General features: G+C 40.5%; 1 protein-coding gene across 1 annotated transcript in view; it reads right to left on the bottom strand.

Moving 5' to 3' along the window:
• Positions 1–12,709, bottom strand: part of ANO6 (anoctamin 6) — a gene marked incomplete at both ends in the record, with an annotated part of 71,684 nt that overhangs the window by 22,933 nt on the left and 36,042 nt on the right. The window contains 4 exons of the mRNA XM_080360307.1: positions 238–351; positions 694–972; positions 2,548–2,613; positions 11,942–12,070. Coding sequence (XP_080216433.1) covers positions 238–351; positions 694–972; positions 2,548–2,613; positions 11,942–12,070 — 588 coding nt within the window. The remainder of the gene's footprint in view (positions 1–237; positions 352–693; positions 973–2,547; positions 2,614–11,941; positions 12,071–12,709) is intronic.

Below are 12,709 nucleotides of genomic sequence, written 5' to 3'. Positions count from 1 at the left end.
ACACCTCCTAAATGAAATACATTGTTCTTTAGTCATGGAGCTACATTTTTAACCAACAGTGCTTTGGAAGAAAATTTCTTTATCCAAACTACCTCCTATTCTAGTATGTGGATGTAACAACCAGTTAAGGAGCAAGGTCAGGCAATTAATAGTGCTTTTATCTTTTGTTATAAACTCCACAGATATAGTTAAGACCTCTATTTCAAAACATATTTTAATTATAAGCACTGGACTTACATCATGAAGGGGAAATGCTGCTTTGTAGATTCCAGTGTCGAGTAATTTGTTAATGCCAAACTTTTTCACATTGTTTTTGGTTGCATATTCCACACGGGACAGGATAAAATGCACCTGAAATTTATAAAATATTTTTGTGTCTCTTGCAACATGAAAGTAATAATACACAGCTTATAATCGAGTTATGGAAGGTTAAGCAGAACAGACAAAAATAATTGCACAGGGTATATGAATCATTCCAATCTCCCCTTTAAATTCAGGTGGAACAAAACCAGAACAAATATATGGAATGTTTTCCTTCTGAATTGTCCAAGTTGTTTCATAAATGACACAGAACTATTACATCCCAACATTTCTAATCTTTCAAGATGCTTTCATGAAGGTGATCACACTGATTTGATTAAATCAATCTTTTTTTTTCTAAGATTAAAGGACAGAAATAGTCCAAAGACTTACAATTCGGCTTCTAGTTGCAGGATTGAAAAATGTGTCTTTGTCTTGAATATAAAAATTGGACAAATGTTCCTTTTGAAAAGGGGCAGTGAAAAACTCTTGCTCAGGTTTGATGATATTTTCATCCACTCTGAAGAGTCTACTAAACCAGTTGAAAGCCGAGTCTCGGGTTTTCAGGTCATTGGGTTGCAGAGGCAATTTGATGTGCATAACCTCAGCGTATGTGCATAGCACTTCCCAAGGTGCATGCACTTTCACAAAAATAAGTTTTTCATCCAAGACCTAAAATGAAATAATATTAAAAATATGTATGTAAGAAAATGAAAGGATTTTTCATAACAATTCTTAAACTATACAGAACTGTCTTCCTCTTTACAGTTCATAGATGACCTATTTAAAGTTGCATTCATGATCCATTTTAACGAACATATTGTTAGTTTCTGTAAAAGCTTCCACATGAGGTGGAAACACTCAGGAGAGAAAGGTATATAAAAAAGACACCTAAATGTTCCCCTAATGCTTAATATTTACACATCTGCAAAGTATTTTACAAAGCAATTAAAGTTTAAGAAGGCTTCCCCTGTATGGGTTAATTTAGGAGTGTTTGTACTTGTAGCCTGGCAGGGCAGCTGTGGCTTTGGAGCTGTCAGTGACTCCCCAGCAGCTCAAGTACAACCCCAGGATGATGAGACTTGATAGAAGCAGGCTCAGCACCTGTGGGTGCTCCTGGGCAACATGAATTCCAGCTTTGTAGGGAGAATGGGGCCAAGGAAAGAGGAATCAGCTGAAGCTGCTAAGAAAGACAGCATGGGGCACATTTGCTCCCAGCTGTACACCCAAACTGGCAGCAGTATGCTGCAGGAACCCTGACAGCCACTTTTGTCTCCTGTCTGCACATCACCTGTAGATCTTGTATTGATGCCCTGATTTAGTGAGTCTCAGCCACTTGAAATGACATTATGTAGGTCATTGGCTCAGGAATGTTTGTCAAATATCTGATCGAGCCTGCAGAAACTGAGAGTTTCAAACGTTTTTCAGTCATGATCACAGCAGAATAATTGAAAACTGCAAAATGTAAGTGTAGCAACAGGTCCATGTTTACTTTCTTATGAATATGAAGAGCCAGACTGCATGCTTGGATGTACAGTAAGATACTGCTCTCACTGTAGAAATCAAATACTGTGATGCCACCTCTTCTGAGTGTAATTTGGGAGGAAGGAGTGAAGTGATCTTTTCTGGAGCCCACCATCGGTGACCACACAACAACAAATTTAGACTGGAAGTAATTGTCCTGGATGGGGATAGCTGGACAGAGTGCTGCAGCCCTGGGAGACAGGAGGGAAAGGGGCTCTGGGGGGCTCTAACCCTCCCTGCAAGAGATAACAGCACTCTTGAACTGCCCCCAGGTAACACTGCAGCCCAAAATACACAAAGCATGATAGTTACAAGCACTTGCATGGTGCCAGGCCCTGTGAGGAGCTGGGTCATGTGCAGGATCTCTTCTGGCAGGGGCATTCTGCCCCGGACACCCACTGGCTTCCCACACATCCTACACAGTCAGAGCAGGCGGAGAACCTCTCCTCAGAGTATAGCCAGTAATTTTTATCTTCAAAGTGCGGAGCAAATACAACCTATGTAATCTCCCAGCTCCCCATCTTTTATTTTACAGAGGAAAGAACAGACATAAAATTCAAAAGATTTTACATGGGATCACAGAGATGTTACTGATGGAAAAAAAGGTGGGCCTTTTTCTCATGAGAGGAGAGAAACGTTACCATAAATTCATATATCCATTTTTGTGCCATAGGGGCAGCTTTGCTCTCAAACACAGCCGTTCACACAGAGAAGAGCACTCACCGATCTCGTCGATTCAAGTTGCAAGCCATTGTTTATCAGGTTTGATTCATATACTTGTCTCTTCCTCTGTTAAAAGGTATTGAACACTGTAAAACATCTGTTCCAAATTTCAGAAATACATATGCATGGAAGAATGGAATTGCCTTCCGAAACAAAGAAATCATTTATTAGGTTATCTCTATAGCCCACTTGACAGCTACTGTGGTGATAGGTACAGTCTTACCTACCAATCCAGATTAGGGTTTTTTTGTCTGATAAACGATATTGCCCTCAAAAATAATTGTGGACAATTCATCCTCTCAGTTTCTGGTACAATACAGAGGTAAAAATGTGCCCCAAATTTTGAATTTTGAGAGCAACTACCCCTGAAATTTGTGATGTCCTTTACTTTTTGTCACCAATTGACCTACTGAAGGCAGCCTCTGTCTCACAATTAATTTGCCCTTTAGAAAGTACTCTTCATCTCAAGGGCTTTCCACCCCACTTTTCTTCCAGCAACCTGTAATTTTGTTCCTCATTCCCAGTAATCACATGAGTGCACACAGTGGTTTGAACTGTACTAGGTGTCTACATTTTAGTCCATGGCTTAGCATCCCCAAGGGGAGAAGACAAGAGCTGTAGCACTTGCAGAGTCCGTGGTGCTGCTCTAGAAGCATTCAATGTCTTCAGAAGGACGTGGCAAGTTTCCCTCCATAAAGATGAAATTCATGGATCATTTTAATTTCACTTCACAGTACCAGCACTTTGCAGGCAGTGAGCTGCAATAACTCTGAAATGTCTTTGCATTCTTGAGTTTGCTTCTCCACACACATGACCTCCCTCCATAAAACACACAGAGACAAGCAGACCCTCCCACCTCAAAATACAAAATATACAACCCATAAAGGATTTATAAGAAACTCTGAAACTTCATGTGAAGTAATCCAATTTAAAAGCTAGCAGTATCAACTGGATAGTTTCCCAGTGAGCTATTTGTTTATGTAAGTCAAGGCTAGCCAGCTCTCCCTGGCCTATAGACTGCATGGCAACACACCAGCATGCAGGAGGGGGGCACCTGTGTGCAGCTGGGGCCACAATGAGGTTTCCTGAGCCGTTTGCTAGAAAGAGATGACATGAGCGCAGTGGGGACTGATGGCTTTACTCCTGGACCAGGCCAGGGTAGGCTAGCAGTGAGGTTTTTAGGGTGACTTGGTGATACTGCTTTCTTACTCCCAGATTGCTGTCATGGCACTGGCCAATATTTTGGTTGTTTATATGCCATGTGCTTAATGGTTTTGTGCCTACAACTAGTGGAACTTTGAGTTTTTAAAAGAAGAGTAGTCAAATGGTTTCTGTTGCCTGCTGCTCTATAGCCAGACTAATTGTGCTAACATCTGTGCTTAAGATCCAGTCCTATTGCAACTGTGAAGGATCAGAGTCAATGAATGATCATTTAGATAAAGTGTGAGGAACTTTGACAGGTACACAGAAACTGGTCTTCAGGACTAGAACCAAGACCCACTCACTCTAGGGGGAAAAACCTAGATGCTTCAGCAGAAAGGGCAAAAATCTTCAGGAGGAACAGATCTGTTATGTTTCCACACAAGTTCCATCCAGTTTTTCAATGTCTAAAGACAGTTGTAAGTCCTCAAAGCATAAAATACTATTTTTCAAAACTCTATCAAGTCCTTAAATTAATAATTATAAAACTGAATAATAATAGAAACGGTCAATCCCATTTGTACTTCGTTGTTTCTCAACTGCAGCACCTGTATGTGGCAATGGTCAAAATGGACTAATTTCATATATGGTTAAAAGGTATTTCTTTCATCTGTTTCAGGTTTTCTGACTTTTTATTCCAGTGAATATCACCTTCTTCTTGGATAGGGACAGGAAGAGCCACATCTTTCAATCTGTTTTCTTCTTTCATCAGTACTCGTATTTTTCCTTATTCTTCTCTTTTCTCAGGATAAAACCTGAGATGGTAGCCATACCTTTGATGGTAGCCATACCTTGAAGAAGACACTTAATGTAGCTGTTTCCTGTGACATCTAAGTCTCTTCCATGTACTAACAGCACTAATTAGAATCCCAAATGTGAATGAGTTTTTTCCTTGCAGTGACATATTTCCTTACATTTTTCAACATTTCATAGGAAATAGTGCTCTCCATTATCTTTCAAAGCTAAAGGTTCACAATCATCTTGGCTTCTTAGTAAACTCCATCCTGATTTTCTCTGCAATTTTAGTTATATCATAAATCAATCCTCTTACTAGATCGTTCATATATGTAGTACAGAACATAGGAGTTGTTTGTTACTCCACTATTAACTCTTCTGCCATTTCATCTTACCTCTTTGCTTCTTCAAGTTGCCTGGAGAGGTGGTAGATGCCCCATCCCTGGAAACATTCAAGGCCAGGCTAGACGGGGCTCTGAGCAACCTGATCTAGTTGGAGATGTCCCTGTTCATTGCAAGTGGGTTGGACTAGATGACCTTTGAGGGTCCCTTCCAAGTCAAACTATTCTATGATTCTTCCATATTAATGTGTTTTTTTGTAATGCGAATAATACTGAATCATGAAAATATTTCAACCTGAGTTCTGCTTTGTTTCAGCAAATAGAAAAGGCAGAGGGCTAAATACCTGTTTCATTTCTTTCTAAGTAGCACAAAGATGGAGGCAGGGCAATTCTCATTTTTATAAATCTGATACTGTTTGGTTTTTGTTTTTTTTTTTTTTTTTTTAATCTTACCATTCAGATTGCTTTAATAATTTATTATGGCAAGAAGTTCCCCAAACTAATTTTGCCCTCAAAATCTTAGAGGAATGTTGACAATATTAAAGTTTCTAATAATGCATTAATGCAAGTAGTGAGAAACAAAGCCCCTGGGAACCTTGGCTAATTAGGGGCTTTGCTATTTTATATAAATGATTGAATTATGCATATGATGATCTATGGAGGAGCCAGACTTTTACCCAGAGGAGTCTATAGTGGTTTTTCATTGACTTAGGAACATAGTGTAAAGATATAATAGCTTATTAGGCTGGAAGGTGGAGTCTGTCCAAAGTTTATTTTAGTATCTGTTATTTTGCTCAGCTACCTGCAAGGCTAATTTGTAATAATAATGTAACCATGGTAATGTTGCTGATCTAAAGGGACATAGATTTTGATGATTGAATGGCTAGCAAATAGACTACGACACTATGGGATGCATAATCATGGCAACCTTAAGAAAGTGAAAGTGTAGTGTAAGTAAATGCCAAGTATTACAGGCATGAAGAAGGGTTAGCTCCTGGGAGCTGCTTTTTCACTGTAATGGTTTCAATGTCTGGTGATTGTCTTGACAAGCTGAAAGGCTAATGAAATTATCAGTCTGGAATTTGGTAGCAGACCAGAAACAGCTTTTTCTGTGTTTTGTAGATGGAAGGGAGCACTGGCTTTGATTACAGTGACAGAACACTAACTTGTATAGTTGTTTATTTTCTTTTGGGCAAAGAGAAAAGTTCCCCACAACAATATTCCTGTGGCTTCAAGGGAGAAATCCCAACAAGGAAGGAGTGTTTGAATAGCCACCTCTGCCTTACCTGACAGAAAACAGATAAATCACAGTCAATAAGAGAAAGACCATGGGGCCCAAAGCCTCCCCCATGGAAATCAGCTATAGACAGTGGAAAGGATCGTGATATTGATATTAGCTGTCAACTCTCACAATTCCTTCGATGGTGTTGGAAGCTTTTCTGAAAGTCTCGGCTGTCAGCATGACAACATTAATTGATTGAGAAGCTCTGCTTTTGTAAGTTTCTTTCCCTTATATTTGAAGATAACCATAAAAATGTGAAGCAGAATATGCTATACAGGCTGACTCAAAAAAAGTAAACCCAAAGAACTCCAAATACATATTTTCTGAGATACCCTCTGATTTTAAGCCAGCCTCATAATTTTCTGAAACCTGATTCATGACCACACAGAACTGGCAATACTACAGTCTAGCCCTGCTCTCAATAGTGGCATCTAGTCACTGTTTAGAAAGACCCATTTCAGGTCCCATTAAGATATGGAGTAACTTCAGAGTAAATCCCTCCTTGCATTCCTCCTCCCATCCTTCTGTCATCCTTCCTTTCACCCATTAGGCAAAGAAGTAAAATTTGGGTTTGGGCTTGCCTCAGAGAAAGAGATTTTATTTCATTGAGTTTCTGCTTCAAATCCAATCCATCCAGCAGAGACCAGGGCAGGTGTATTTGCCCTCCTCCCAGTTTCAAAGGTCACTTTCACCCTTGTAATCAGACTTGCTGGGTAAGTTGACTTGGCACACTGTGGGCATATAGAACCTGCCATCCTCTACTGCCTCAAATCACTGCATAAAATGGCACTGAGGTGCCCTTCTTTCTGTAAACCCAAGTATTGTTCTCTAACCTCAGGTATAACATGCTAAAGAGTGGGAGAAGTACAAATAGCTTTTGAAAAGTTATCCAAGCTTTTTTTTTTTTTTGCTGGTTGTGTAAACTAAACATGTCTAGAGGCAGGAACTGTTCATTGTTTGCTTATGAAGGCAAACATCTCTAGCCCTTCTGAAGTTCTGTGTAAGACTGTACTTAAAAAAAAATGTGTGTAATATACTCTGTGAACTATAGTTTTCATTTAATTTGAAAAAAAGTTATCTATTTCTGTGAAGCACAGATTACTTCATGGCTGGAAAGGGAAGTTTTGCACACATTCCTACTTAAATTACTGACAGTGCTTCTGTTTATTTCTGTTGGAAGGAAGCAGATGGACTAGAATGACATTCTGCATCAATTTGTTTTGAATTCACCTTCCTGGCCTTGACCCTCCAACTTTCAATGAGCTCCTTGAAGACCCCAACAGATGATACTGGGCATTTTTGAGCATTCCTGGAAATACTAGTGATATTTAATTTCTATTTTGATGGTAACCTATCCTGACAAATACAGTACATAAATTGTAGGTTTTAAAAAGATGCTTTGGGCAGGAGTTTTGATGGCTTGCAAGGTACAGTTTCTAGAGTCTGCTCCTGACAGTTTGATTTTTGCTAGGGCTTGAAAAATTGCATACCAATTTAAAAAGGTTTGGCGTTTGAATTGAGTTACAGTATCACAGTATCACAGTATGTTTGGGATTGGAAGGGACCTCAAAAGATCATCTAGTCCAATCTCCCTGCTGGAGCAGGAATGCCTAGCTGAGGTTGCACAGGAACATGTCCAGGTGGGTTTTGAATGTCTCCAGCGAAGGAAACTCCACAACTCCCCTGGGCAGCCTGTTCCCGTGTCTGTCACCCTTACTGAGAAGAAGTTTTTTCTCAAATTTAAGTGGAACCTCTTATGTTCCAGCTTGATCCCATTACCCCTTGTCCTATCATTGTTTGCCACCGAGAAGAGCCTGGCTCCATCCTCGTGGTACTCACCCTTTTTATATTTATAAACATTAATAAGGTCACCCCTCAGTCTCCTCTTCTCCAAACTAAAGAGCCCCAGCTCCCTCAGCCTTTCCTCATAAGGGAGGTGCTCCACTCCCTTAATCATCTTAATTGCCCTACGCTGGACCCTCTCCAGCAGTTCCCTGTCCTTCTTGAACTGAGTTCCACGTATGAATCTTACCTTCTAAACTTTGAACCTGTAAATTAAGTTAGAAACTTCCATGAGGATGTCATTCCATTAGTTTGATTTTGTCTCCTTTAAACCAGGCTTCAGAAACACATGAAAGTGAGGGAAGCACAGCACCACTGCGCATCTCCAGGAGCTTTGGAATATCATATTTTTGTTCCTTCAGCCCAAATCTCTCCCTCATATTTTTAGTTATTTCCTTTCCTCTGAGATGCTTTCCTAATTAATATAAATTAATGCTGGGCCACTTTCTCAGTTATAGTCACACAATTATGATAAAAAAGGACAGAAAGCCATTCAAATCAAACACAATGATGGTCCCAGGACCAAATTCTTCTCTTGCTACAGAGAACAGATGTTTCTGTGCCCTGTTTCTCAAAATACAGTAAATCAGTTACTCTGGGCTTAGGTCTCATTTTCAAATCCTTCTGACTAAATTCAGTGTTTGATGACTCCTCCACTCTCCGTATCAGACAAAACCACCCAGTATGGCACCCAAAACTTTTCACTTCGGAAATTTAGATCTACAGGCATCCACTAACAAGTTAAATTCTGCCCCGACTTCCATGTCATGCAGTCAGGTAGGGTACAGCGAGCATCAGACAGAATTTGGCCCAGTGACTACGTTCCTGGTCCCTACATTTTGCAACCTGTAATGTTGTTCATGGCCAGCAGAAACCCTGCTGCTGACCTCAGTGAGGTGAGGATTTTACTCTACGAGAGCAGACTTCACTGGATCTGCTATTGTTAATAAGTTGGAGTTTCTAAATCCTGTGAATAAAAAACTTCTGTATAATAGCTCTATAAAACTGTCAGAAGAGTCAAAAGAAAAGTAGCATGAGCAAGGAACCTATTCAGGCTTATAAAATTTGGCATTCTCTGTTCATCATTGATCGGAGACAGACAGTGATGTATGCAGTATTTAAATGGCAATACTCCTCATTTTGGTATCCTGTATATCATCATAACTGTAGAAGTCATTTGCCTCAGAAAAAACTATAACCAAATAAAAGATGGTGTCAGTAAAGACAAGCTATCAGCTAGGTTTTATGCCAGTACTGATGAAACCTGTATGTATCTTGGACAGCATCATCCCCACACCATTCTGGGAACTGTGATAGACCAAAATGTTAATTCTCTCCCTGGAGTTCCAAGGATGCAAAACTGTACCACAAATGTCATCTTCCTTTCCATCTCAGACAGAAGATAGACGTGTTTTGTTTCTTCTTTTCAAATATTCTATTCACATTTATTTCTTTTTACTTTTCGGTTTCTTTCACTCCTGGTACAAGTGTGTGGCAGGTCCCAAGGCAGCGTCCTGCATCCTGCTTGGGAGGACGTACAGGAAGAAAAATGTTATCAGTGCTGCTAATGTCTGTGCAGCATTTGCTTGGGGAACAAAGCTGGGCAGCACACACAGCTTCCTCCACTTGCATGGCAAGCGACCTCAAGTGAAATGAAAGACCTCTCTGTCTTTGAGGTGACGGAAGTGTTTAAGTGCTTGGAGCTGACCTGCACCTATCCCATGCTAAAAAGTTAGAAAGCTTACATCTATTCACATTTTAAAAGACTGTTCCTCCAACAATAGATAAAGGAAATTAGTTTCTAAACTGATGATAACCGCATATGAGGCACTAGAGGGAGGGAGTCAGCACTTCTGAGTAGTATCACAGGAGTTTGTTTATGATCGGGTGACTCATTTCTGCTCATGTGACAGACTCATTGAGCAAAATCCTCTCCTCACTCCCTCTTCTTCATCCACCTTTCAGTGCCCCTCAGTACTTTATCTTATGTGTAACATCTTGTCTGTTTCATGGTCAGCTTTGGACTTTCTGATTAGTTCATTAGTTCTCCAGCTCAGTAAGGTCACACTTGTAACCTTTGTTCTTGTCCTTGGAAGTCCTCTGTAACTCTGACATTCATCTATAACCGTGACATTAATCCTCGTCTCTCTCTGCTTGCTACTGCCCTTTCAACACCGTATGTGTTCCTGGTAACAAAATTTTCCCCCATACCTTCTACAGTACTCCTATGGCTTCAGATTCTCCCTATCCATGGAAATCCTGGCTCGGAAAGCTGCTATCATCCTGTTTCCAGCTTCCTTCTGACACAACCCTGTCACCCCAATCACATGTCTCAATCTCCTGTCTGTACTTCTGTCCATATAGTCACTGTTGGCCACCTTGCTGCCAGGCCACACAGCTGGCTCTTGTTGAGCTTACTGTCCATCAGGATCATGGGGGCCTCTTCCACAGAGCTGCTCCCCAGCCACTCAGTCTTTACCTAATCTGATCATTAGTCTGATAAAGTCTTGTTCTCACATTTGTTGCATGTAGGTAGACTGCTTCCTCTTCCTCAGCACACCACAGATTCAGTGTGGCTGCAGATCTTTGTAGGACTGAGACCTTTGAAAGTAACAATTTTTTTTGCAAGCACCTAATGCATTATCCACAATGTCCTGCTCTAATTTTTCATGGTTTCATTTCAGCTAATGTCCTAGCATTAGTGCTGCACTAAAAATACTACTCAATTTCTCACATTTAATTTCCATCACTGTTTGGAAAATACACTCGTTATATTTTTGAGTACATTTGGGCAATGGCCAAGTATTACAAACATAAATGTGAAATGCTAATTGATAAAAACAATTGTTTCCAAAGGGGCAGCTTTTTCTTTCTAATTACCACTTTCAATTAATTTTTATTGCTGATCCTGTGATCATGTGTAATGCAACATCCACCCACTACAGGACTCCCTCAAACCCTCCTAATGACATTCCTTATGGCTGCCCTGTTAATGCCAACAACAACACTGTGTAATGAATATCAACCAACTCAGCTACAGGCCCTTTTACTCCTACTCTTCTCTTCCCTAACTGCAAATCATTATTTGTATATGAGCTGCTTTTGGTGATAACTTTGTCCTTGCCTGTCTCTACCAGAGGCTGCTGCTGGAACACGGGGAGTTGCTAAATCACAGAAGAAAGCAAGTGGGTGGGAGTGTGCAGACACGAAGGGGGCTACAGTCCCGTGGATGGACATTTTTCAGGCAGCTCACAATTAAAATAGCTCAATGGCATGGCCCTGGGTGCCATAATGAGTGTGGCCTGCCAACAGAACTACTGAAATAATTTAAAAATAATAGTTACAAGTAATCTGCATCAAGCAGTCACTGGCTTGAGTCAGAAATTTTTTGCAAGGTCCCTATGGAGGGCCAAACTGTTGAAGCGTCAAGGGAAGAAGTGGTACAGGGAGAAATTCTGGTGGCAAAGTAATGTACAAGTATTTCCCATAAATGACTAATGTACTTCATTGGACAGAATGTCAGCAACTATGTTCATAACTGTGACTTGGTCAGCTGCCTCCTCCTATGAGCTCCTCTCAATATCTGGATTTTAATACCAAAGTCCTCTAGAGGCCTAGTTCAATTGCCGTAGGTACAGAACATTGCACTAGTCTTAAGATCTTGGCGTCTAATTTTAACCAGGAACATGATACCAGCATTTTTCTGCTCACATCTCCTGAAGGATTCCCTCCCAGGAGGATGCTCTGAGGTCACCTAGCACACACTGGCAGACATGATGAGCAGTGCTCTGCCAATTTACACAGCAACCTACCAGCTTGATCTCACCCCTGTTCCCTGCTCAGTTTGATGGGCTTCGATCTCCCAGCTCCCAAGGGTCCGGGAGGGCCCTAGGACAGGGCAATGCAATTGCCATTCTGGGTGAGGGCACTGTCTTCTCTGCCCACTGCACTAACACCCCAAAAATTATTTAGATTTATACTGAAAATAACTTACCTTTTGCTTTTTACGATCACTTCTCTTATGAGTCATTTTTTTGCTTTCATCTTCATACACCAACACAAAGTCAATTCTTCGCTGTCCATCACTGAAGAACAGGGAGTCAGGCTTATCATCAAAATCAGCCTGGAAGGCAGGTAGGTTCAGTTAATATGAGGAACTTTAGTTGTCGGTTCCTTATTTGCTTCCTGTTATACAGTAATTCAGTGAATAGAGAAATGCAACGTGTCACACAAAGATCAAAGAGACAACAAAAGTAGCACAAAGTAGAGTGGAGAAAAAAAGTTTGGGAGATCTCTGAATGACATAAGAACAGCAGAACTTTGACCTAATTTTGTTCTTTAGAAATAGCATATTAGCTTTTGGCAATGGGAGAAGCACTGGGATGAAGCACAATTCCTGAATAACACATCTCTCAAGTAATTTGGATGCTGACATAGATACAATGTTAGATAGTCTGTCTACAAGATATGTTGTTGTCTGACACCAGTCTCAGAATTAGTGCGTTCCTATCTCTCCCCTTACCTGCCAGAAGTTTAAGCACCTCTGCATTTAAAAGAAAGCCAAATCGAAAAGCCCAGTAGTTTCATGCATGCCAGCATCCAAACCCACCAAAGAACATGACCAGGTTGCAGATGAACTCTCAAAATGGACGCATCCTATGAGGATTTATTTCTCATTTTATTTGCAACATCTCAGATAGCAAAAAACATAGATGTATGTCCCACATCCATCATGTTATAATACATGCCAAAATTAAAAAGA

Source organism: Nesoenas mayeri, assembly GCF_963082525.1.
Source record: "Nesoenas mayeri genome assembly, chromosome: 1".
Lineage (NCBI taxonomy): Eukaryota > Metazoa > Chordata > Aves > Columbiformes > Columbidae > Nesoenas > Nesoenas mayeri.
The sequence above is the reverse complement of the archived record's forward strand: the minus strand, read 5'-3'. Positions and strand labels throughout refer to the sequence as shown.